Source organism: Acanthisitta chloris, unplaced genomic scaffold (assembly GCF_000695815.1).
Source record: "Acanthisitta chloris isolate BGI_N310 unplaced genomic scaffold, ASM69581v1 scaffold13665, whole genome shotgun sequence".
Lineage (NCBI taxonomy): Eukaryota > Metazoa > Chordata > Aves > Passeriformes > Acanthisittidae > Acanthisitta > Acanthisitta chloris.
In genome coordinates, this window is record NW_008674357.1 from 36,342 (window position 1) to 63,269 (window position 26,928).

Genomic DNA, 26,928 nt, shown 5'->3' on the forward strand with positions numbered 1-26,928 from the left:
TAGTGCTTCTGTTTGTGGGCTGTGTTGTTAATACTGAAGAGAACTGAACTAAACAGAAGCTCCACTTGAAAAGAGTTATATACTCTCTTTCCACCCCAAAGGTACAAAGATGCAGAGCTTCCATTCCCTTTCAATACTTGTATCCTTTGCAAACCTCTTCTGGCTGCAATCTGTAGGAAAGAGCATCTGCTGTTGCACAGTTCTACCCTAGAAGTGACTGCTCTTGGTCAAAAAAAGGAGTAGAATCTTTCTATAAAATTAATAGTATTCTGCACGCAGACAATAATATACATAAGTTGTATCAGGAGAGGATCAGAATACTCCTGTTCTTTTAGGTGCAGTTTAGCACTTAGAAGCACTAAAGGAACATAGTGAACAGGAGCTGCAGTTCATGGTCTCTTTTATGGGGGTTCAGGAAACCAAATGATGAGAAGCAAACAAAGACAACAGAATTCACCCGCCCAACCATAAGATGAGCTGCAGGGCTCTCTTAAAGTTGTTAAATTGCATTCATCCTTCTCACTAGGATTTTTTTTTCTTTAAGTGCACAGCTTCTAAGCTTTAATACAAAGGGAAACACACTCTCCTTGACTTCTAAAGCAACATGAAAAACACTATTGTCTGTCCCTTGTAAATCTCCTGGATGGGATTTTAGTGTGAAGTATCCCAGGAGAGAGAGAGGTTGTTCTGAGAATAATAAAACATCCATATTGGAGTAATGGAAATAAAAGCTCCTTTTAAAATTGTGTTGATGTAAATAGACTGTTGGAGGAATTCCTGCTACCCAATGTGACATTAGCTGTTACAAGATAGTACAGGCTTTGAATCAATTCACTATGGTGTCAGGCAGGTACGAGAGGTTATACAGCTGGTTTCCTGAGCAGGAGGAAATTTATAATGAGTTTAAATTTCTCTGGCTATAGAGTTATGTGATTCACTCTCTTACCACGTATGCCTTCTGGATGTGCCAGGGAACTCCTGCACAGAAGAGAAGAAGGTGTGATAATGGTAGGGGGACTGTGCAGGGGCTGGGTGTTGCTGTCTGCAACAGCAGAGAATTCCCCAAAACTCTGGAGAACCTGACCTGTCTCTGAGGGAGGAGTTGTGTTGTCTGGGGAGATGCATGGCTGAGATACCCTTCCCACCAACAGCAGAAGTTGCTGCCTCACCTTTCCTATTCAATCAGTAGTAGTAGGAACAGAAAATTGGTCTGGCCAGGCAGGCTCATCGCCCCCCTGGCCCTATGTGCTCACCTTGCTGTTTCCAGTAGGAGGAATGGATCAGCACTAACTCCTCATCCCTGGGACAACAAGGTCAGCTTTGCCTGCACAGCTAAGAAATGTCAAGTGGCTTTGTTTGATTGGTTTGCCCTTTGCCTAGGGCAGGCCTTTGACTACCTCTGCTTAACTAATCCTCTTTACAGTAATCAGAGAGCTAAAGGAGCTCTTGGTCTTCAAGAGGGTGAATTGAGAAAGGCTTCACTGTAGAACAGCAGGCAAATTTATTTTGCCTCCGTGTGAGATTGCCCAATTAATCTCTTAAACATACTGGTTTTGCAATGTTTCTTGACTGCTCATACTTTTGGATGACATTAGCTTAAAGATCATTTCCTTCCAGCCCTAACCAACTTGCCTCTAGGGCGAAGCACATCATCTTTGTATGAGCACACGGTGGCACTTTGCTGATGTCTGAGGACAGGAAAAAGGGACAATATTGATTCACCTGAACTTCATGGTCACTTGGCTTTCCTTAATATGGCCTGTTTTCCCACAAGAAATTGCAGTCCAAGTGGATTATGAAGATGCTTATCCATGCCTGCCCTGTTATCAGTTAGGTCAGGGCCATTTTCTGTGTCTATTGCTCTGTATGGCTACGGACAGCAAGTCCTACACTTCTAGGGAGCAGTATTTTGCCCATGAAACAGATCTTCTCTGGGCATACATGAGTGTGCAAGCCCTCTGGAAATGTCAGCTAAGACATTGCTCATGGCATTGCTGAGTCTGTGACTGTGCAGTGGTCCAACAGGCCAAGACCATCCAGGGTAACATATATGCAAGTTCCCCAAACTGGACTTTGCAGGCATGGGTCAAACACTGCCAGAGCATCTGCTGCTAGTGGGGAAATCCCAGGCAAAATTCTTGAAGTCCTGCCCCAGAACAATTGGACCAGGGTATGAATATGCAAAACTCAGAGATGAAAAGACCACAAGAAGTTTGGGATTGTCTTTAGATCTCATTTGCATGGCTCTGTTGTTAATGACAAAGAAAGGGCTGTTAGTAAGTGACCATAATTGCTTTTGACTAAACTAAATTGTGAGATGAGCCCTTTCTGTAAGCGCAGCAGTGTGAGAGCTGTGCTGATCAAGCTGCAAGTGTTGTAGTGGATGTCAGGCTTCACAATTAGGAATCTCTTCTAGTTTTTATACTTTCCCTTAAGCCTTTTCCATTCTCTTTCTGTCGTGTCCCAGCTCTTCCTCACAACTGATATTAATCTTGCTGGTCTATTGTTTCCAGCTTTGTCTTCTGACCCTTTGTTCTGTGCCTGCCCTGGCTGGGTTCAGCTGAATTGATTTTTTTTTTGTTTTGTTTTCATTTTGTTTTCAGTCCTTTTGTCTCTGAGGTGCCCTGCACTTGCCTTCTTGCTCCTTCTGCACTTCTCTAGCTGCTGCTCTGAGGAGCCAGCATTCATGTGTGACTGGGTCTTGGCTGCTAGAAACTTTTCTTTGACACAAGGGCACTTGGATTAAATTCTTCCTCTGCCCCTGCACAGATTGCTCACATTCTCCATGTGTGCCTGCTGGAAGGCTTTGTGTACATGTTTATAAGAGGGATGTCACCTTGACTTCTCCAGCTTTCAGAGAAAAGGGCGTAAAGCTTGTTTGGAGGGTAAGAAGAAGGGACTTGGGATGAAAGCAGACTTCTGCCCTAGATAACAGGCCTTTAGAGACTCGCTTTGCTCTTTCAATGCAATCCTACTTCTCTGGACTCTGAAAAAGGATGGAAGGGTAACAGAGCACATGCTCCAGCCAAAAGGAGGCACATTTTTTACCAGTCCTGCTTAATTTTATCTAGGAAGAAATGTAGACACAAAATGCTTTGCTGAGACCCTGATGCATGGGCAAACCTCTATAAAACACTTAGCAGGCAGGAAGCGTAGATTTAGGGCAGTTTTGAATAGTGGCACATGGCTCTCTAAAAAGTCACCCTCCCCAGGAAGGTTGGGTCCTTAGTGACTGATGTCACCCCTAAGTGACAATTTCCAGATGTGCCCTATAGTGTTAGCTCAAGGGTCAAATTACTTATTACATGTTCAGCAAATGATAATACATCCCTGGTATCCATGCTCTGACTTAGAGGTTATGGGTTTAGTCCTTGCTGCTGCTAAATGCAAAAGATAATTGGAGTTGGCTGAAAAATAATTAATTTGTAATTATTCTAATGCCACAGGTTTTCAAAGAGTGCTTTACTTGAAATTTCATACAAGCTTACTTTTATTTTTCTCCTGTTTTCCTTTTCTCTCTTTTTTTCTTGTTTCACTATTTGTTGTCATTTTATAACTGAAGGAAAAGAACATGGTGGGGGGAAGGAAGGAACAAAGAAAGGCAAAAATTTGTGTTCAGGGGAAAAAAATGGAAGGAAAAGTCTGTAGGTGGTCTTATGAAAATGTTTCTTCAAAATTTTCAAAGTTTATTTCAAACTTTTCAGCCAGTGGTACAGTAGGTAGGCAAAATATTACAAAGCTGAGTGTGCTCTATGTTACAGGCAAGCATAAGCCAGGTCTTTGGGTGACTACAGAACAGATGTGGCACAGAGAATGACAACAGGGCAAGTGCTTGTGCACCAGGGCCTTCACCTACCCAAAAGGAGCTATTTCTCACATTCTAGCATCACTGAGAGATTTCAGTTTTCATATTATTAAGTTCCTATGGCTATGGTGGCTTTAGTATGGCACTAATCAGCATTGTGTCCTGTCCCCTTACAAACACTCACACTTGGTGTCATAGCAGCAAAGAGAAAACAGGAAGGTACCTAATTCCCTGCTGCAGGAGAAGCCATTCAGGCTCACTGAGCTTTAACCCTCTTCCATCAAATGGGACACAATCTGTCACACAGTCAAGAGTGGAGTTGAAAAATGCTGTGACCTAGCCTTCTTCCAAGTGCCATCTTTTCAAGGTTGCATCTGTCATTTACTCCTGGGAAAAAGCAGATAACAAAAATGGAAACCTGTTGGAACTACACTCCTAATTCACTGCAGGAAGGTTCCCTGCCCTGCACTGGAGACAGCAGCCAGGAGGTGACTGCCACCATGCTCAGCTGACAGACCTCTGCAGTGGCTTGGAAATAACTCTTACCTTTGTGAAGTGCATGTCAGTCTGGAGTCTCAGTTTGTCCAACATGTTCAGTGGTACCTCTCCCTCCTGATGTCTGTATCCTTCATGCAGTAAAAGAGGCTGTTTATTAAAGTTAAATTCACCTTTAAGATGTTTAAATGCAGTCCAATTATTCAAGGTAGAAAGTTAGGCAATCTTCACCCCTGGTTACGTGTGAACTTGGATTTTTCTTCCTGGCAATGTTCCTAATGGCCAAGGATATGAGGGAAATAGCACCTTGACATTAGCTTATGTGGTCACAGTGCTGCCAGAGTTTAAACCCATCACTGCAAAGTGCTTGGGGAGAGCTTCTGTCTGAGGGCTTGTTGGCACTTGAGAGTTCATTTGCATCTGAGGCAGGCTGTGAATGTAGAGTGCAATAGAACATTACTCCAGCAATTCTTATTCGGGAACAAGAGCATCTTATTCCTTCTTAGTTTAATATGCTTCAAAGTAGATTCTGCTTTAGTAGACTATCTCCAAACAGAATTCTTTAGGAAATGGTGTGGTTTTTTCTTCTTCCTAAAACAGCAACAACAAAACCCCTCAATCCTTAGAGGAATCCTGAAATTTATATCCTTCTGACTTTCTCTCTCATGCTCTTAAGATGGAAACATGCACTTTATAGCCTCCTGGAGAATTTCACCCCTTCACAAGGAGAGATGTCAGTTGCTTGTGGGGGCCCTACTCATGTGAGGACAGTTTGCTCTCTGAATATTCCCTCTCCAGTGCTAATTACCACCACCTTTAGGATCTGCAATGCAGTTCCAGTTTCACAGCAAAATTTTCTCTGGAGGGGATGTAGGGGCTTATGCCATATTCTGCTGCTTAGCAGCCAGGAGCACATCTGTACTGACAAGGAGTGACCCTAATTTATTTCTGTGGAGCTTTTTCTTGCCTGTATGTCATGCAGTGTAAATAAAAGAACAAATCCATCTCCACTGATGAGGGCAGAGCAGAACTTTTCAATTTTTTTCCTCATGTAGAGACATGGTCATTTTTTTATTCTTCTATAAGACAAAAAAAATAAACCACAGAAAATAAAAGCCTTTCCCTGCTGGAGCCTACTGCAAGCAGCTATCCAACAAGTCCCCTCCAGCACCACTGGAAGCAACTTACAGACACAGAGCTTTCATCTGATTTGAGGGGAGGAAGTTCAGGTGCAGCCAGCATTTTCTTGGCCATCAGGTCTTCCCAGAGGAATGGCTTTTTGTTTAATAAATCACTCCTTTTTTCTTTTTTTTTCCTTTTTCCCCAGTCACCCAGAAGTAGTTCAGGTGTTGCACACAGTCCCTGCCTGTCAAAAGTGAGGCTACAAACTTTGCTGTGCAAATGGACTTCCATGATTCATTTCAGTTTTGACTATTCTTTGACCCTGATTAGAACTGCTCAGCCTCTACTACCAACTTGCCTGTATCAATGGGGAAACGGCTGGAGATCTGCTTTAGTCTCACATGCTGCTGGTTTTGCTTATATGGTACTTTTAGATGCCTTTGAGATGCAAACCCAGAGGAAGCAGGATGCTCACACTAGATTCAGGGGACAGGTAGCCACTTCTCAGGAAGAGCAAGGCAGCTGTGATGCCACTCTTGCCACTCTCATGGCCAGAAGGCAACCACAGGAAAATGTAAAGTAGCTCTTTATTGAATTAACAGGATTCTCTCAGATTCTGGAATCTGATGGTTGTTCATTTTAGAAGTGTTGCCTTACAAGGTGACACCAGCATTGCATAGTGCCTGTAGACTTTGTGCCCCACTTTGCCACTGGAGTCTTACAGGTGCCTTTGCCTGAGTGGGAACAAGGAAACTGCTTTGCACCTTTTCAGCTGATTGAACAGAAGGACAGGAAAAATCCTATAAAAGTGAAGCAGTATAACCTGCAAACCTAGTAAAGTGGAAATCAATGTAGCAGCCAAAAGGTGCCATTACAGCTGGCTTAGTGTAAGTTTTTATGTAACAAGAGTAACAGAAAGCAATCACCTCACTTGTCCCCACAGGGAAAATGAGGCCAAATAGTTCACAGAGTCACAGAATATTCAGAGTTGTAAGAGACCCACAAGGATCATCAAGTCCAACTCTTGGCCCTGCACATGACACCCCCCAAGAATCACAGTTGTGTGGGTTCCTACTGGGGCAAGCTGTCAGTTGTCATTGTTAGGATCTGGGGAATGTATGGATGCATCATCTTCATATATGAATGGCAAAGCACTATCTCCAGTAGAAGTGAACAGCCAGTGTTCAGTTCTGAGGAGTGGACATCTCAGCTCTTCTCTTTAGCTGAGTGGACTAAACTTCTGAGCTGAAGCACAAGAAAGAGTTCCTTTCAGCTCACATTGCCATTTTGTTCTGAATCCTGTACCTGTATCTCCTTGAGAGACTCAGAGTGTTGGGGCACCCCATCACCCATGGGGGCACCCCATGCACTCTTGCTCCTTCCCAGCTGTACATGTTCTACTTTCATGCTGGCAGTGGGTCACCTCAGGAGTCTGTCTAGCTGAGTAGCCCACTTATGATGTGGCCAATAACTGATGTCTACAGGTAATTAGAGGTCAACACAAATTAATAGGGATACTGCCCAATACCCTCTTGCAGCACTCCACAGCTGAAGGAAACTGGAAAGGATAGTTGGGAATGAGATTCTGCAGTGCCCCTCTAGTCTCCATGTGTGCCTGCCTGATTCATACCTATTGCCTCTGGGTCTCTGCTTGGCTGAGCAGCATGTTTGCAGATGTTGGAAACCATTTTTAGAATGTGTTTAAAAATACATATTTTTCATTTCTTCCCTAGAATTATTTATGTAATGCCCTTTTCCTTTTTCATTGTGTATTAGATTTTCATATGTAAATGTATTCTCCATCTCCCTCCAGAGAAATCCACCTTTTGCCTTCTTAGCTTATAACACATTCTTTGCTTGGGCTAATCTATCCATCTTCAGACTTCTGTAGTTCTTATTGCTACCACAGTTAATGCTGTACGACTCAGAGCAGAGCGTTGCTGCTGCTTGTGCTTACTGTACCTGCCAAACAGCACTATATGATAAGCCCCAAGGAAGGTGTTAAGTAAAATTAGTCCAGACCTCCATTTCCAGAGCCCATCTTTGTTGAGCCATGCACACTGAAAACCCAAAGGTTCCTGATCCCCAGAGAAGGCACTGCTGCCAGATTGTGAAAAGGTAACTCTGGGTGTATTAGGGAGTGCTCGGAGTCCTGGGGAGACAATTCAGCTAAAGGCTTGAAAAGAATGTTTATCATCTTTGGTGATTCCTTGCTACTTTTAGTAGTTTCCTAAGTAGAGCTAAGTCTGCTTAGTCCTCCGTGTGTCCATCAAAGTTTAGTTTTATCACTTTTATAGCTTTACTGGGAATCTATTCCCTGGCAGGCAACTTTGCAAACTTTACACTTGCGGTGCAGTCTCCTTGCTGGCCCTGGAAGGGTTTCTGACCTCCACATGTCCAGTTGTCATGATGGGGAAGACAGCAGTCATCTTCCAGGCTCTGGGGAGTTCTGCCTAGTCTTGGGTGAAGCAGCAATAACATAATGATCTGGATTCTTTTCTTCCTCTGCAAGACCCTTACAGCTCCAAATAGAAACTGGAGAATGAAGTTATTTTCTGTTTCTGGTTTTTACTTATTCACTGGTGCTATGTGAGCTGTTGGTGTACAGCTGAAACTCCCCTTCAAAGCCATGGTGAAAAGTCTGGTTTTTTTGTAAGTTGATAAGGATAGCAGGAAACAATGGAAGGATGTCTGAGTTAATTCTCACAAAGTACACACCTGCTTAACTCTGGTTCATGCACTCAGAATTTTCCTAGTCTTATGTCTATTCTCTCCACCCTTTGCAATCAAGCCTCTTTTTTGGATTGTCTCTTGTCTTGCACATCAGAGAAGGTGAAGTCGCCTGCGTATTTCTGTTCTTAAATCATAGCTTTATTTAACATTACTTAATTCTTTAAAAATTGAGGACTATAATGCAGCAAATATTTTTCAAGCTGTCTAGAGGACTCACACTCATAGGAAAAACAGACTTTGAATAATAATGACCAAGCACATCATATTCTGAAGCAACATCTTGAGAATGATTCTGATTAATCCCAAGTAATTCATTAATAAAGTGAGATCATCTGATCCTTGCAGTGTTTCTCCAGGAACCCTTTTGTTTTTTCTCAGGAGGAAAAGAGGTATTATCCAGGGGGTATTGGTAGGCTCATTTTGATGCAACGAGAACTCCAAGCTCCTTACAGCATATTAAGAAAATTACAGAAAACAAAGCCAATGAACAAATCCACCCACTCAATCTGTGCTGTGCACTGAATTTAGGAACCCTTCGTGCAATCCTGCAGCAACAGCTGTATGCTCCTGCCAATACCTCCTCTCTTTGTCAGCCTGACAGGTTCTTTCAAGTCAATTCCACAGGTCTTTGCACCAGTTCTAGCAGAGAACTGTACAACTGCCCTCTGGGTCTGGGGAGATTAGGTTGTAGTTAAGCAAGCTACATCAGCTATCAGGGTAATTAAGTGGCTAAGGTATGTCCTCATAACTACAGAGGTCAGGAGGGAGTCCACTTCCCTCTGGGTTTGCACTTTATACGAAACAAATCCAGCCTTGGCCTCATTCTGCTCACCTACATTGGTCTAGGTTTTTGAAGCTAGTGGGTATCCTGTTGCTGCAAAGAACAGGAGAGCCAGATACCATGAAATAATGGGAGAGATTAACCCAATGAACCCCCTGGACTCACAGTGCTGCTGGAGTAGTGGGTACGAGCCCCATGCACTCAGAGCTGCAGTGAAATGAGGTAGATAGTACCACTAACACCCTTCTGCTGTTCTGATCAAGTGTTAAGCAGCCTGGTGCTGCCATAAACACCCAAGTTTGAAACTAGCTTATTATACAATTTTCTATATCTTTCTCTAAAGTCCAGAAAGACCCACATTCCAATTTAATGGCATCAAAATGAGTCCTGGGGCCATAAATTGTTGGTTCCAACAAATAAGAGAAAGAGTCAAACTGTTAGGTTCCTTGTGGTCTCCAGCTGTTAAACTGCCAAAGCATCATAGCAAATCTTGAGGCATGTTAAAAGACACTTTTATCAGAACAACATTACATAAATATGACCTAGGCGGTCTTTCGTAATGAGATGGTTTGGGTGGTCTCATCATCTACTAGAGTCTGTTTACTAAGACTATTTTTTCAGACAGGACCAGGTGTTGTCTAGAATAAAGTATCTAGAGAATTTTCAAGTAGGAACTACACTTGCCCTCACAAAGTGTTTAATTGTCTCTTTTTTTGGCTGACAGTTTTAACAGGCAAAATTAAATGCTACATTTTATCCTCCCCGGGTAATCCTGTGAGGTGCTGAGCACCATCTATGGTTTATGGAGCACTTTCAGTGCTCCTTGAATTGGTTTGGAAGAAAGGAAGATACTCAAGAGTACTCAAGCCTATGTTTCTGAACTGACCAGCAATACTGATTGTCTCCGTTACCAAAAGTCTTTCCATCTTGACCTCTACAGGGCTGATTTTAGAAAGTGCTTTTTTAGGGCAGAACAGGGTGGGAATGGACTGTCAGTAACACAGATCTCCTCTGGTGGCAGCTGGGTAAGAACAGAAACGTGTATGAATTTGCTCCACACCTAGCAAACCTGTTTTGTGGCTGCTTGCCATGTTTCCAAGTGCAGTTGGCCCCAGTGAGGTTTTCTGAGTTTGTTTGGAAAATACATCTGCTGGTTTTGGCCCCAAAGATGCCAGTTTTGCTGCTCTGCAAATCTGGCCATGGCTATCTCAAGTTGAACATACTAAAATATCAGACTCTGATAGCAACTTGCCAAAAATCCACAGTGCTAGAGACCAGCATTAGGCATTCTGGCTCCTGGTCCCACATCCTAGTCACTGGGAATGCCACCTTTCCTTGGGATGTTGTGATCCAGTCCAGCACTGGCAGCCACATATCCTTCAAAGCAGATGTGAATCTTTTTAAAAGGAAAGAACCACAGCTCATAAAAATACATAGGAAATCCCAAACACTCATCACTTACCAACTTTTTGCACTGAACTGATTGTACTTCTAGACTGTTGATTTGTGGCTGACTATTCCAGTCACATCCACTTCACTGCATAGTCTCCCTGTTTGAAATGCATCTGTAGCACCATGGTCTGGAGCTCTTCAGGTTTTGAGGCAATGCTTGCACGGTCTAAACGCAGACATCTAGCAAAAAGAGTAGGATAGTGCACATGAAAGGTAGTGATGTAAGTATACCTCCTTTTTATGAAATATCCATAAAAAATTCACATGGTTTCCATCCCAGTCAGTCCCATCTGATCAATAGACACATTAAAATGGGCAAGGTCTGCCTAGGGTCATCATATAGTCCATCTTATTACCCAGTAGTCCTAGAATGTTTTACTATGGCAAGGTGCTCCCAAATCTTCATTGAATTTGTGATCTTAATTTATGTCAAATGTCATTTGAGGCTGTAAAGGCAGAAATGTCTCCTGTATCTGTACCCCAGTGTGAGAGGGATTCTTGTAACTTTAAAACTCTGAAAAGCAGTTGAAATGTTTGCGTACCAGGATGGCCAGAATCTTATTTAATTGCAGAGCTGTGATGCAGTCACACCACTGGTATTTGATGTCCTCACAACCTGCTGATCTGTTTAGAGGTACCTGGCACACACTTGTGGCCCTCCATCAGGGACTTCAGTCCCCTCAGTTAAATCATTACATGCAGAAAAATATGTCTGGAGTGGAGGTGAGGGGCTGGGATGCCCTGACTTGGGTCAGCCAGTGACAGGGCAGTCTTTCTCTCTCATTGCTGACAGAACTACTTGGGAGGTTCTGGACTGCATTTCCTACTGCTTGCTTCTTTGGCATTTGAATTCCTTGGATTTGTGTTTCAGCCATACTAAATGCCAGATTAATTATTTGTGGAACCCTATGCTAACTGGAGGAGGGAGGGAGTGAGTGGTCAGGAACAATAGGGGGGTTTTATGTTCTTTAAATCAATTACTGTCTGTGCTTACCATGCACATTAAAACTGGAGTTAAAATCCACCATGCCTTGCTCTGCCATTTGAAGTATTTGTTGCTAGTCATTATCAATTCCTTTGCATGCAGCCCCTCTAGCAGAAGCAGAGTTTTCTCTGGAGCTGACATTAGCACTGTTCCACTGGGCTGGCAAAATGTGGTGAGCCAGTGTGTTCCCTGGGAGACTGGCTGTTTTCCATTTATTTCTCTGCTCTGGAAACAGGCCTAGCTGTAATGGCCTAACATATCTTAAAACAAGAAAATTACTAATTCAAGTCAGTGAGCATATTTTCATTTTAAAAGAGTAACAAATTAAATAAACTCCCTGCATTTTGCATTTGAGACCTCAGTGTTTCATCTGCTGTAATCTAATTCACCCATTCATTTCCTGCACATTCATTTTGTCCCATTATTTGAGATTTCCTTTGCTTTTAATCCTGTGTTTTGAAGAGACCTAGAGTTACATCAGAGAATAGATGAGAGAGTAAATGGTAAATAAAAGAACAAACGCACCATAATATAGCTTGATGTGTTTCTAATAAATCTGCTTATTGCAGCTGGATCCTTAGTTAGGTGTGCAACTTTTCTTTCTCGAGTTGATTAAAACTTCTTTAGAAATAGGTGAAGTGGGGCCACGTGTACAATCCAACAGGGCCTAACTGTTGCCTTTTTGTTTTGTTGTTTTTACAATAGCAATGATGGTTGCAGATAGAAAAAAAAACAAAAACACACAGCTGAAATGTCCACAGGGGACTAAAGATTTTTTTGGGGTGCTTTTAACCAAAAAAGCAACAAGATCTTACTCAGCACTGAAATATTTACTTGTCTAGCGGGGGAGAAATTGCTCTGTGATCACAAGGTTTGGTACTCCAGGAGAACCAATCAGCCCTTCTCTTTCTGTACACTTCAGAAGAAATGTAACCAGGGATGTTTCTGGTTCACCTACCACATCCTTTCTAGTGTTGCCTCACCTGCCTTGGTTGTTTCCAGTGTGTTTTGTCGTGGGTAATTGTGTTGTTTAGTTGTTGTCTCCCTTGAGAGCTTCCTGTCCATGGGAACCACTGAGAAAACAATGTAAACTTCTCTGCATTTTCAAAGAACTTGATTGTTTTTCATCATGTGGCACCCATAGGCCTGTGAAGGTCCCCTCTGGGCCTATCCTGGGAGGAGGTTAGATGAAGTCTGAACATCAGCATAGAGGAAACGGGAGGAGCAGTGGCTGATGTGAAAAGTGGGATTTGATGAATGCTCACTAAGGCTTTGTGCAAGGTGCTGCATCCCTCTGAGTGGAAGCATCTTTGTATTCATTTCCCTTGCACTTGGGTGTACTGAGGATTGCCAGAGAGTGGGTTAATTAAAAACAGGCAATGTTCTGGAGCTTTCCACTCTCACTTAATTGCAGAAACTACTCAGAGGCATATGCATGCAGATGTACATCAGGTTTGGCATCTGGAAAACAGAGACTAGTGTAATTCAGGCATCAAATTTTCCTTCATCTAACACTGTAAGCAGATGCCTGTTTTAGTTCTGCAGTGCTTCTTCATCACCCATACCTTGGTTTTGTCATGGATTCCAAAGGGACCTTTGGAAAGATAAAATAACCAATTAATAAAACATCTAAAATCTCTAAATTCTTTCTGTATTGATGCTAACATCAATGTAGTCAGCCTTGGCTGCTCCTTCCCTTGCTCAAGAAATGTGTTTCTAAAAAATGTACAAAAACCCTACAAACAAAGCCCATTTGGATTTGGCAGTCTGTTTTCACATGTTAGGAGTGGGGACAGCACTGTAAGAAGGAGCAGAGTCAGCATCTGTGATGATCTTGTCTTTATGGATCCCTCAATGGAACAATCTTTTGTAGGGATCATTTCAGTGACAGCATGATGTTAGATCATGTCAATAACCCCACTGTGAGTCAGCTCTGCCCATTTATCACCATTCACATGCTTTTATTTTTTCTTGCTGTTGTGTTGAATATTGGAAACACTTCGGACTAAGATATTATTGGAACATTTCTGCCTGTTGGCCTCTGCTGGGGACTGCACTGAAGGCACAGGTGCACATTCTGGGGAGACCACTCTGGCACAGCTTTTCTGTGAGCTGTGCTGAGCAGGGTTCAGTGTGAGTGTGACACCTTTCCCACCATGCTGGGATGGAGAAGAGCATCCATCTGTCTTTTGATGTTTTGTTTTGTTGTCTTGGATGTTGTGGGTTTTTTTCCTGAAGTCCCATGAGAGAGGGCAAAGAATAGACAAGGGCCCTGTTGCCAAAGCAGAGTTTCTTCACAGGCAAATGGTGGCATGGCAGTATCTTGCTGTTTGCTGCTTGTGCTGTACTTGTTATTTGAAGACATAACACTGTAGCTGCTTGGCCCTATCTTCTGATTCTTTTTTTCACTATCACATTAAAAATAAACTCTGTAAAAGCCCAACACCATATTTTTGCTTTCCTACTCTCCACTAAAATGTCAGTATAGTGTCATTCACATTGTATTTTGACTCCTTTAACAGTACTTTTCAATAGTTTTATGTGAGCATAAGCATTCAGGACTCCCTTATATTTATTTTCCAATGAATATATCCTATTGCTGTTAGAGCCCAATTGTCAAATTCTTTTTAACCTGCAGACTATGGTGAGCTGACTGCAGGATACCAGCAGCTACTCAGTATTAAGAAATGGGTCTGAAAACATAAATCACTTCTTTCTTGACATATACTAGATACAGTCCAGGATACGTTTGCATTAGCAGTTGCCATATTGCATTAGGATCTGTGCTGATTAGATTTTCAGTAATAGGAGCAGGGCAAACGTATTATATAGTTATACAATTAAATATATTGTCAGACTGAGGGTGAAAGGATGGAGTAATGGAAAAAACAGGGGATAAGACAGGCTTTTCTTTGGAAAGAGCAAATGTGGAGAGGTCATGTTAGAGCCAGCAGGAAGTTTAAACAGAGTTTAAGGTGGTTGATTAAGGAAATATCTTGACAGAAGAGTGGAAATGACATGCTATGGAAGACTGAATGACCAACTTGCTCGTGAGGCACCAGTAATTAATTTGAACTGGGTTGGGGTGGGCAGAGAGGTGCCACAGGATCTAGAGTGGGAGTAGGTGAGAGGTGCCAAGCTGCAGAAGGCAAGAGAAATTTTAAAAAACGCATTTGGCCTTGAGAAAGAATAATGATAGAGAAATGACTTGGAGTAGAGGAAATTTGGTCCAAATTTAGTGCAGTTTCAGGGAAGCTGTGTTTACCAAGAAAGACTGTTACAAAACTACTAAAGTTTTTGGAGCCAGTGTGGCTGTGTATCTAATACTTGCAGTTGTCAGTATTGTTTCCATTTTCCTTGTTTTCAATTCTATCTTTCCTTTCCCTCACAACTATGAAAAGCTCCTTGAAGTTAACATAAAAACTTTGTTTGGATTTTTAGTGAACTATGGATAAGCCTCTTCTTATGTTGTGGCTGAATGCTGATGTCTGAGCTGTTCTGGTTCCAGGCAGCATCTATAATTGCATGTTATTATTTGGAAAACCAAGATTTTAATTGCTTTCCAGAAAGCTTGATAGGAAAATAATCAATATTGTTTTGCTTCTTTTAATTGGAGAACTTTTCCACACAGTAATGTGCCTGAGTAGACCCATTCCATCATGTTCTCCATTTTATTTTGAAGTCCCTTGGAGAGTTAATACCTTGTTATTGGGCTATTTTCCTTGATCTCCAGCTACAGAGATTTGTTGTTTTTTCAAATAATGCTTGTCTTGTTTTTCATAGCTGATGTGACTGATTCAGATTGGATTATTTCCTTTGACCCAAACTGGGGCTGCAGTTCGGAGATCCAACCAATCTGTGGGCAGCCTTTTTTCTCTTTAATAGCAGACTAATTGGCAGACCAATTAATCTGCTCATCTGTGAAGAGAAAATTTATAGCAATAAGTAGTTCTATTTCCAGAAGTCATTCTCTAAAGTAACATTACAGTGGCCTTGTTTACTTCATGCCCTGCAACACGATCCAGTGCTTCAACAGTAGCACAGGTCAATTAGTGGACAAATTAAGCAATTATTAGCCACTAACAAGGGTGACTGGCATCATTACCCTTCCTGTTTACCAGCAAACTGTTATTTTAATACAAAGATCAACAAATAAATTAGGGCATCTGTTGTATTGCCATGTCTGCCTTGAAGTAAATGATATTAAATGGGCTTTGGTTGCTGCCAAATTCTTAACCCTGGCCTAATGAGATACACTGATATGTCTCTTGCTGATTACAGAAGCTGTAAAATTTAGTTTGTATTGATTTATTAACAGGAGGACCAAGTTCTCTGTGATGGTATTTTTTTTAATAGTCTGATATCTTTTATTGTAAATGTTATTGATCCAGACTATTTCAGAGGGTTCAGAACTATTGGGTTCCTTTGAAAGACAAAGCTATTTGCTAATAGTATTGATTATTTAGATGCTTACAATAATTTTATGGTGAGGTTTGTATATGTAAATGTATGCTTTCATCTGATGCCTCTCTTCTGTTCCTTAGAACTGCCTTGACTTCCAGGTTAGACTTCTGTGAGTCAGTTATTTTTAACTCTTGCTTTCTATTTTTATAATAGGGTAAGGCTTCTTCAGGCTTAATTAACTGTATCCTCAATAAGAAAATAAAGTAAATCTCTTTGGATTGGGTGAACTTTGCTGCAGTGTCCCCTAATAGACTGTGGTATATTGGGAAATGTTGGGTCTTGTTTGACACCAAGCTCCTGTGTGCCCGAGGTCAGTGGCTTCCCTTTAGTCAGGTGCAACAGTGAATCACACAGAGCAGAGGTTCACCCATTATGTGTTTATATGCAGTTTTCCACGTCATAGCATGTTCTTGCTTAGGGAATAATAATTCCCCATGTGAAGCTGAAAACTGTAGCTTCTAGTTGCCAAGATGCCTTTGCCAAACTCTGTGAGTGAGGCTGCATCGATAACAGGAGCAAAATGAGCAGAACCTGGATAAGCCTCTTCCCTGGCACAGTTACAGCCAGAGCAAAGCTCTGAGAGTTTGGGCTCTTGTATTACCTCCTGAATAAAAAGCAGTCATGTTATTCCTGATGTATTCATGGTCCTCTCTGCTGCATGAAGAACTGTAGCATATGCATGCTTGGAGTGCTGCCAGATTGCATGGCAAAACTGTTCTGCCAAGGCGTTTGGGGAAGTGATAATCATGTACACGATACAATATTTATGCTGGTTTTATTGCGGCTGCCTTGAAAGGTCATACCTGACCTAGATAAAAGTTGTTCTGGATATACTGATTTCTGAACAGTTAACTCTTCTAAGTGTTTTAGAAAACATAAACTGATGTGTTTGAGTCTAGTTGAGTCTAGTTGCATGCTCTTTAAAACTAAAACCAGCACAGTGTCTCAAGAAGCCATGGACTAAGTGAGGGATTTTTTTCCCTTTAAGTAGTTTGGAGCCCTCCAGGTGTGCGTGCTCTGGAGTATGTTTTAGACACTGCCAGAAAACAGTTAGAGCAGCAGTTTAACATAGCTAAGCTTTTCATGTTTGCATACAGTTAGGAAATCTGGTTATTTAGGATCCAACTGTGTCCCCGTCATTTCTTCGTGTTCTTGCTGTTGTATAATGAACAAAAGTCACAACACCAGCCAAAAAGCAGATCGATGTTCAGTTTCCTTCGTTGGGAGGAGGTAATTGCAGAAACATTTCCTGAGCAATATAATTATGTATATGCTAATTTTCCTCAGAAATTCAGGTTTAGTCTTTTCTCAAGTGGAAGACTTGGTTACAGAAAGGGACTTTCTCCTCTTCAGGATTAGTCACTAATAGCTGAAAAAATTGCTGATGTTTAGAGTCAATTATACCTTGATCATCTTAGACATTCAGAAGCCTCGTTCTTCTCCATGTGCTTCAGCAAATTAGAATTCATTCCTACAGCAGCATACATTCAGATTTGTTAGTATTTGAAATACAAAATGGGCTTAGGAAATAAGTTAAATGAAGGACTTGTACAGAATGTGAGATTCTGGTCCCATCTTTAATGTATGTTTCAGCCAAGCTATAAACAAGTGCATTTAACCTGACATGTACCTGGGTTTTAGTTTGTTTTTAAATATTTTGACTGAATCACAAAAAATCAGGTCTAAAGTCAGCTGTTTTGAAGTCAGCTAGTTAGCCCATGCCATCTCTTCTCTGCTGAATTGTTGCTTGTTACATCTATTCCCTCAGGCTTTACCCTGTCCAACGCTGATTGTTTCTGATGACAGGATTCCACTCTTACCCTGGAGAGACAATTCCACAGTCTAATAGAGCTTGCCATTAGTGAAATTTTACTGATGAGCGGCCTTAATTTTTCTCTGCTTAATTTTATCCTGTTACTAGACCGTAGTGATTGATTTATTCTGGAGAAATTCGGTAAATGGTTCCTGCTTCACAGGATGGACCTTACAATAAATAGCAAATTGTCATGACCTATCTGTGGGTGTCCTGAGATTACACAGGAACTCAATTTATCTCAACATTAATTCCCTGGAAGCTATTTCTGTCAGTACCAGCTCAATGAAGGAATAAGCAATGAATTTAACTGCCAGATTCCTGCCTCCTGCCCCAGCACCAGCCTTGGAGGGAGGCAATGTTTAGTCATTCCCTGAGCACAGGGCCAAGAGGCAGGAGCTCCTGTGGGCTCTGGTGCTGTGATGTGCCTGAAGGAAGGGCATTTAGGATCTGCTTCCCCTGCCACTCGCCTTGGTTTCACATTAACAGAGCTGGTGAGGTGGAGTTACTCCTGGTTTCTGTGAGTGTAAAATAAGTGAAGAATATGACTTTATAAATTCCAGTCTAGCAATCCCACAATTTCTCTGTGCCTGGTACAGAGATTATGTAACTCTCCCAATTTTTATGAGGCATTTTATTCCTCTTTGTACATGCAGATGGTCTGAACTCTGTGTTCATACCTCAAAGGTAGGTTTGGGCATGTGCTCAAATGAATTTGAGGTGCATCAGCTTCTCAAATTGCCACTCGTGAGCTGCACTGCAGTATGAGCCCATGTATGCAGGCTGGGTATGTAAGGTGTTTGCATTTCATCACTTAGGAGGAGAAATGTTTTGCTGCTGTGCTTCAGTTGATGTGCAGTAACTTCTCCCTCTGTGGAAACTTGACAGTGTCTGATAATGTAGCCACAGTGTACTTGCATCATGAGGATGGACTAAGGTATTTCTCCTTAAAGTTCTTGGAGTTGTAAGAAGATGGCAAGTGTTATGTGATTGCAAGTGGTTTGTTCTGTTGAAAACAGGAGCAGTGCCAGGAACCAAGAGGAATGATCATTCTGTTCTTTTATACGTGAAAGTTCAGATAGATATCTGGAAATCATTGGTGTCATAACCCACTCTATTTAAACTCCTTCTTCTGTTTTTCTCAGGTATAATTGATTTCCTTGTGAGCCAACATCCTATTGCAAAAGTACTGAGAGACCACCTGGTCTTCAAGATTGCACCCATGCTCAATCCTGATGGAGTTTATCTAGGAAATTACAGGTATGGTGTGGGGTATGAATCTGTGTATTGTTGTATCTGCCTTATACACCCTGCACTGTTTTGTCACTGAATCTTACATGGCTTGGTTCAATTAATTTCTCTTAAACTGGAGAGTCACATATGGCCATGTTTCCTGGAGTTCCTGTCAGGGAAGTGAGCTCACAAAAGAAAATTTGTTTGCTTCAGGAGGTAGAGACCAACTCTTCAAGATAGCAGGGTAACTGCTCTGCAAGCCTCTTATAAGTGTGGGAGTTGACATCAGCTTAGAGTTAGACCTTAGCTGTGTTTTATAAATGCATTCATTATGCTGCTCATCAGCCTCTATGTAAATGTGTCAGTCAATCAAAGTTCCCTTCGACTACTCAGATCATCCATTAAAGTCACAGATTTCACTCTGTTATTGTACTGCAATAGATAGGGATACATGGAATGGAATAATCATTCCACCCTATGCTAATTTCACTTCATTTTAGTATTTGAATTACTACTTTGCCACCTCCTCTGTTAAGATCGTATTCAGATAATCTTTTGTTTTCTCTAAAATTGTTTGCTCTTAATGCATTTATTTACAAAATAAATGTGCTGCTGGAGGTGATAATGAAAAGCAGTTGATTAGTTGATGATTTGTTTGTGGGGGCAATTACATGTACCACACAGTTCTCTGGAGAAGCCCCTGAGAAATGTAATATACTGCATGTGGTTTTGCCTACAGTGCAAGACTAAATAACACAATTCACTCTGTAGCCAGACTACCTTGAGCTTTGATCTAATTAGGTATTGCATTGCTAAGCAGAATAAGACTGGGTTATTGTGTGGTTGAGAAGACCACTGAGGAAGAAGCTAGAAGGTGCAGAAAATGGGGCTGCTGGCAGTTCTTTGTTGAGGAAACAGCCTCAAGTTGTGCCAGAGGAGGTTTAGATTGGATATTAAGGAAAAAAGTCTTTACTGAAAGGGTGGTTAGGCATTGGAATAGGCTGCCCAGGGCAGTGGTGGAATCACTATCCCTGGAAGTGTTAAAAAAATGTGTGGCCTAGGGACAGAGTTTAGCAGTGGAGTTGGCAGAGCTGGGTTAATGGTGGTACTCAGTGGTCTTAGAGGTCTTTTCCAACCTATATGATTTTATGATATGTGCTTCTTAGCCCTTCTGTTCTTTGCTGCTTACTAAACTAAGGCAGCAGGGAGTTGCATGGGTGATTTCTATGGTGCTTATATATGTATTAAGTGAAACTTTTAAGAACACATGGTCTCCTTCCAGCTGCACTGATAACTCAAATCTTGGCAAATCCAAAATCAGGTAGTGATGTTTCAGCAATGGCATCTGACAGCACTAGGAATTTATGAGAATGTGTCACCATGCAGGAATAAAAACAGCTAAAACAGCTCTAAACCCTAAAACAGCTCTCTGCTTTCTCTGTTCCAGGTGCTTTGCACATAATCAATTCCAGTTGCAATTAAGCAGCTTTTGTTTTCCCCTGTAAATTCACCTGCCCTGTAGGTTTTCCCCCTGCACTATTATTTATAATTTTTCGAGAGGCATACAGCTTTACAGACATGCCTATGGCTCGTAACTTGAAAAGCCATTTGGGAAACCAGGTACTATGAAAGGGCATGTGAATTAATTTGGAATTGCTGAGCCTGATGATATACTGTTGGTTTAACTTTTCATGATATGCAGGATTTTTGACCCTCCTGAACTAAAGAGACTTCTAATGAGGTGGTTGGAAAAACATTTGATTTTCCTGCAATTCTTCACTGTATTTACAAATGGCCTAATGTAACTAATAACTTAAAAATTAGGATCATAAGCAAAATGCTACCTATTATCTTGAGAAGAATATTAAAAAGCCCAGTAATGTGCCAGCATTGCAGTTAACTAGTGCTGAGTGAATAATTTACAGCAAACACTTTATTTCCTGCTTATACAAAATCCACAAGCACATCACAATTTATTTGCTTGAATTTACTGGATGAATTTCTAAAAAAATCTCTAAGGATCACTTGCTTATATTTGAAAATTTAACTCTGAGGCTTCTCAGTGATTGGCTAGATAACTTCGTTTCATCTCTTTTGGTCTTAGTTCAGATTAGCACATAAATAGAACTTTCAGAAGTCTTCCTTGTAGTGTGGTCTAACACAGATCTGTTGGCTGGGGACAATCCCCTGCTTTTGCAAACAGGGGTGCCATATGCAGCAAGAGCAGTTTTAGGCATTTGAACTTCTCCTTCCTGTTATCTCCCTCTTTCTCAAAGCAGCAGCTGGTGACTATTTCTTTGGTTCATTGAAGGTTCACATTCAGAGCTATGCAAGCTAAGATAATGAAATGGGTAATTAAACCTCATGCTTGAGTTTGTAAATTGATCTCCTGCCAGTGTGAGAGAGGGTTGGTTTTTTTTTTTTACCCCACCAGTACACAGCTTTGTACAATTGGCAAAGTACACTGTCGGATGCACTTCACTGTCCTCTGAAATCCCAGGCACAGTGGGCACCATTAAAAGCCTGAGTATGTCAGCAGTTCTCATAGAAGGGATGGGATGTACTAGTTCTCCTGAGATCAGATCAGGAACTAACCACTCATTTACCCAGAATGATATGGTAACAGTTGGCTGATGAGATTTCCTTCATTGTCATTTTGGGGATGCAGGGCTTTCACCAAGGGTGTGGGTCCTGCGCTCTCCTCCAAAACCCTTGTTCCTTTGTTCTTGCAAAGTGAGGTTTAGGAGTTCAATCCAAATCTGCAACAATGCTGCCAAGAATTGCCTGTTTTCTATAAACTGTTGCTCATTCTCAAGAGAACAGACCAAATGGGTTGTGACTCCAGAGGGACTTTCATGTGGTGAAATGTTCATAACCAGCAACAAGTGAGTGTAATATCCCAGCTATAAAGCACAAGTGCTCGTGGCACAGACACATCTGTGAGGAAAGTTGTTTATGTGTTGCATGTACATTGAGGCAGCTCTAAAAAAAATGGTCACGGAAATGAATGTCAGTGTTCAGTATATCAGGTTGCATGGAAATGGGGTGCTAAACTTTCCTGATTTATTCAAGTTTATGCAAGAGAATTTGTGGACCCATAGAGTCAGGAATGAAAACACAAGGTGCTTTGTGTGACTTACAGGGTGGTTAAGCATCTCCCCTAATTTAGAATGTTTGGAAGGTTTATACACAATTTAGAAAAAAAAAAAAGGGCTTTGGTTTTGGTTTTTTGGGGGTTTTTTTTGTTTTAAACCAATGGTAAAAAGTTGCAATTTGATTGTAATCTTAGGACATACATTTTTTCATAGAAAGTGAACTTGTGCAGTTCCATCTTTTAATAATGTAGGTACATAAATTAAGAGAATTGGTGAAACTGCCTCTACTAGACTTTGTTTCCAGTGAAATTTCTGGCTGGTTAGAAATCAGAATATTTAACTGTTTGCTTTCGTCTGTTTCTTTCTGAAAAGAAGAGAGAAATGAAAAAGCATAAGCAAACCACACCACAATAGATTGGAGTGGGCTGGGTAGGAGTGTCAGGGGGGTTAGGCACAGAGAAGTGGAGCCCTCAGAGTGCAAATTCACCCACAAGCCAAAGTACTGAATGGCCAACTGGGATTGCTTCTGCTAGCAGTGATACCTGATTGCTGCTCTGCTGGCATCACACACTTCTGTGAGGATGACTACTACACTCAACTCTCAGTGAAAAAAATCCCTCCATAGTCCTTTTGTTGCCACATGAATATACCAAGCTCCTCCTAACATATAGGATAATGACAGATACCTGCTGTTCATTGTGGTCAAGGATGTAGAGTCTCTCTCAAAACAGGAAGACAGGCTTCATTCCTTTCTTGAAGTCTTTAAAGGCTGGTATTACTGCACCTCTAAGTGCAACTGGCTTTGCTGTTACAGTGTGTGAATTTTTATGTCACATTGTTAATGAAATAGCCCAGGAAGATGCCATTGTTTGACCCAGCTGAAATACTGAGTATTCAGCATAATATGCCCTTCATTCTCACTGGCAACTTGTCCTCAGCTCTCACCTCAATTGAAAGATCCTTTTTGCTGGGGATGGTTCATGACTTGATCTTTACCTCTAGTTTGAAAGAACGTGGCACAAAAATAAAAATATTTGTGAGTTTCTCCATAACACTGATCTCACTCTCTCTGATGGATTAAACTGTGAAACAGCTTTAGGAAATAAAGGAAAAGTAGTGCAGGGAAGAGAGATTTCTCAACTTTTCTCCCTGTTTGCAGTATAGCATTATCATCTTTTGAACCTATTGCTATCCCCAGGGAGGTGGGGGTAGACTAAGGGAAAAAAAGTGTTCTTGATTTAAAAGTCGTGCATCCCCAGGCTTGGCCTGAACTTTCCTTTATCGAGAGCTTGTTCTTAAGCTGGCATTCTGCAGCTGAATGCTGAAATGTGTCCCTGCAGGCGAGATGACTGTACCACACCGTCTTAGATTAGTTCCAATTTGTCAGCCTCACCTTTCAGAGATGAAATCCTATACTGGCACCAAAAGGGACGTGTTGCTTAGTCTGGGCAGCTCTTCACTGAGGTATCCCAGAAATGCCATGAGAAGGCAGTTGAAATATCCTGACCATTCTCTAAAGGCTTTGTCGCATGACCTAGTAAGTCTTCCTGCTCCTTGCTGTTTCTGTGTTGCCTTCAGTTGGTTAGTTGTGACAATATCAGACCTTGGTAAATTAAAGCCATGAATTAGCTGGAATGTTCTGAACTGTCATCACTACTGTATCCTTCTAGCTTGATTGCAGGAACTGCAAGAATTTGTGTGAATGGGGGGAAAAGGGCACACACGGATTCTCATACTTTCTCATTTCACTGTCAGGTACAATATTTTTGAACTCAACAAAATCTTTATTGCTTGCTCGTGTGAGAGGTTAACAAAGTAATTTGTTGGATAGAAAGGAGGCCAGTCCTACCCAGGCTAGAAAACCAGATTCACCATAAACAGTGTCAGTGTCTGTACAAAAACTGTGTTGGGATTAAATGCTTTGAGCAAATGATATATTTTTGCCTCAAAAATGTAGTTTCGTAAGGACTGAAATGGTTTGTGGAAGGGAGTTGAATTTAGCAAAGGGTCTCAAGTGAAGAAAGGGAGCTGGGGAGGCTTGAGAGACATTTTAAATGATTCATGCTTATGAAGGACAATCTTCTTTTTGGTTTTGTTTGTTAACGGCATAATTAGTTAAAAAAACTGGCCTTTTTTAAACATTACATTTGAAGGATTTGAAATACTATCAGAAGACTAGGCTTTGGACCAGGTGAAATATTTCAGATTTATCCTGAATAGGTTTCTGTGAATGTTCTGTGACTAGAAATAGTCAAAAGTTCAACGTTCTTGTTCACATGTAATTTATGAGGGCTTTTTAACAGTAAATGCATATGTGGGCTTCATAAATATTTTAGCTCTAAATCAGAGTTATATTTTTTAACAATAAGGAGTTCTGATTTTGGTCTTTGATAATATCACTTCAGGCAATACACCTATACCTGCATACATATATATGTGTGTGTGTGTATGTATGTTCATAGTGACTGGATATGTTATGGAAGTCTTACTATTACTTGTTCTGTTGTGAGACACAGCTACTTGTGTGCATAATATCATTTGCATAGTGACTCTTCATTATTTTTCGCTCATCTTTTTCTGATGGGGAAGGTTTTTCTCTTAGCTTCACTTAGAACATGTGAAATTCATACATTGGCTGGAATTGAAAAACAGAGTATGCATCTCAGATGACAAGATGAAGATCTCAATGGAGTTTATTTTTCCTAATTAGGTGTTTGTCATTGCGTATTCTATGTAACAACACATAAGTAAACAATCATGGACCTTTTGAATAAATTTATTGGTTTTATTTATGTTACTGGGCATAAAAAATCTATAATTACCAGGTACAGCCACAATATAACTGGTATTTAATGACAATTACTTTTTGTTACCATAGAAATGAGTCCAAAGTAGTTACCTATAATTTCTCATTTCCAAACCTCACACATGTTGTATTGCAGTATTACCATAGTAATTGCCTATTAGTCATCATAAAATAAGCAGTTACCCAGAAGATATCAGGATAGTGTGAAATTTCTCATCTCATTCAAAACTTGCAGCACATGCTGCTTCTCGTCTTCCTTTAGTGGGATTTTTGCCTGAATGACAAGAATGTCCATTGTACATTAACCCAAGGGAAGGAGAGATGTGATTGAGAGAGAATTGTACTCTATAAATACACCGAGTCAGGAAATATATGCTCCATCCCCTGAAAATATAGAACTATTTCTCATTATTGAAAAACAGGGATTTTTCAAGGCCATGAAATGGAGGTTTGTTCCTTGCCATGAATTTCCTATTTATTTTTTTCCAATTCAGTTGTGACCAAAACAGAGGGTGAGGGTGCTGTCTGTGAGACCAGCCATGCTGTGTCAGACCTCACAAGCCCAGTATCTGCTAATGCAGCAGTGGTGCAGGAAGCATTGTCCACTTCAGCCTGCTGTGAGCTTCATGGACTTCTCTTCAGTAGTGTCTTTTGCACCTTGTTTGACTTTTCAATTTAGATTGCATGTTATTGAGGCCAATGAGTGCCTACCTAGATCATGTTTAATATCAGCTGGGGGCTGCCACCCCATATGGAGGCAAATGCTGGTCCCCTCTTAGCTAGGACTACAGGAGAGGCAGGCTGTAGGTGCCCAGTGTGTTACTGACTCCTTGGTAGAGTGGTGGCAGCTGAGCTCTTGTCCTCCCTTTCCAATCTCAAAACTGGAAATCCAAGGTGGCTTTCCAGTGCTTCAGTGTCTTTTGACATCTGTTAGATTAAAAACATAGTTGTGGCCAGGATCAACCACCCTGCTAAAGGGAAAAAAACAAATACAAAGAGATCTGCTGCAGGGAAGGAATGGCCATTTCCTTTTATCACCTTCTCCCCTGAGGCTGGAGGAGAGGGGGAGGCATGGCAGAAGCTTTCTCCTCCCCCAGCTCTTGCTTGGCATTGAGGACAGGTCAGGAATCTTCTGTTGTTTTCCTCTGAAGTCTAGTGTGTGTTTGTGTCTGGTTTGGTCTCCAAGCTCATGCATTGTGCCAGGCTGGAGCTCTGGGAAGCAAAGTCTGGGGTGAATCTGCACTGTGACAGCAGCAGTGGAAAAGATCAGGGAGGCAAGGTGGCAGCAGAGTTTTTCTCCAGCCCTTACATCCATCTGGCTTGTAGCATTGCCATTCCTTTCCTACTTGAAAATTTTCTGTCCATTGTGCCTTTTATTGCCCAGAGAGTGCTGTCATCACAAGACAGTTACAGGGGTTGCTGCTTTGCTCACCATTACTTAAAAAAAATCTTCCTTGTAAAAAAGTTGTCATCCTTTATCTTAAAACAAATACTAGGTTTGCAAAAGGGTTCCTATCTACTGCCATTGAAAATGCTCTTTATATTGATGTGGTAACTGCTCATTTAAACCATATTACAGCTCCTGAGTATTTTTCAGTTGCTATTGATGTGACAAATTCTCTTGCACAGAGGACTGCACCAATCAATAGAGTCAGTATATGTGCTTTAACAACAAAGCCACATGCCTTGGGGTTCCAGTTGAATCTGAACCTTTTAGTAGCATTAAATAAAGCTATATTTATTTTGCTTTTGGTGCAAGGAAAAAAAAATCCGAACCCAAGTTAATTTAATACAACTTGTTGGAAAGGTTTGAAGGCAGCATTATGGGGCCATTTTCAAGTGTGATGAATACGTAACTAGTGTCAGAGCTGCTATTTTGTTTTTGTAGGCGAATTCTTCTCTTTTAGTTAGATTGATCTGAAACTACAGAGTAGCCTTTTATTTTTAGACGAGCGGGGAGAGAAGTCATAACAAGAAATACTGAAATCATAGCTTTTTTTTATAGCTGCCACTATTCCACCTAGAATGAGACATGATGTCCTTAAAGAGACAGGGCTATTTATTTCACATTTAAATGGCACCATTTGTGATTATTACCTTTGAGCCGTTATGCAGAGAATAAGCACCCAATTCATGAATCCCAG

The 26,928-nt window shown here is 41.2% G+C and overlaps 1 protein-coding gene across 1 annotated transcript in view; it reads left to right on the forward strand.

Moving 5' to 3' along the window:
- Window positions 1–26,928, forward strand: part of LOC103802785 (cytosolic carboxypeptidase 6) — a gene marked incomplete at both ends in the record, with an annotated part of 133,285 nt that overhangs the window by 5,652 nt on the left and 100,705 nt on the right. The window contains one exon of the mRNA XM_009075307.1: window positions 18,796–18,910. Within this exon, the coding sequence (XP_009073555.1) occupies window positions 18,796–18,910 (115 nt within the window). The remainder of the gene's footprint in view (window positions 1–18,795; window positions 18,911–26,928) is intronic.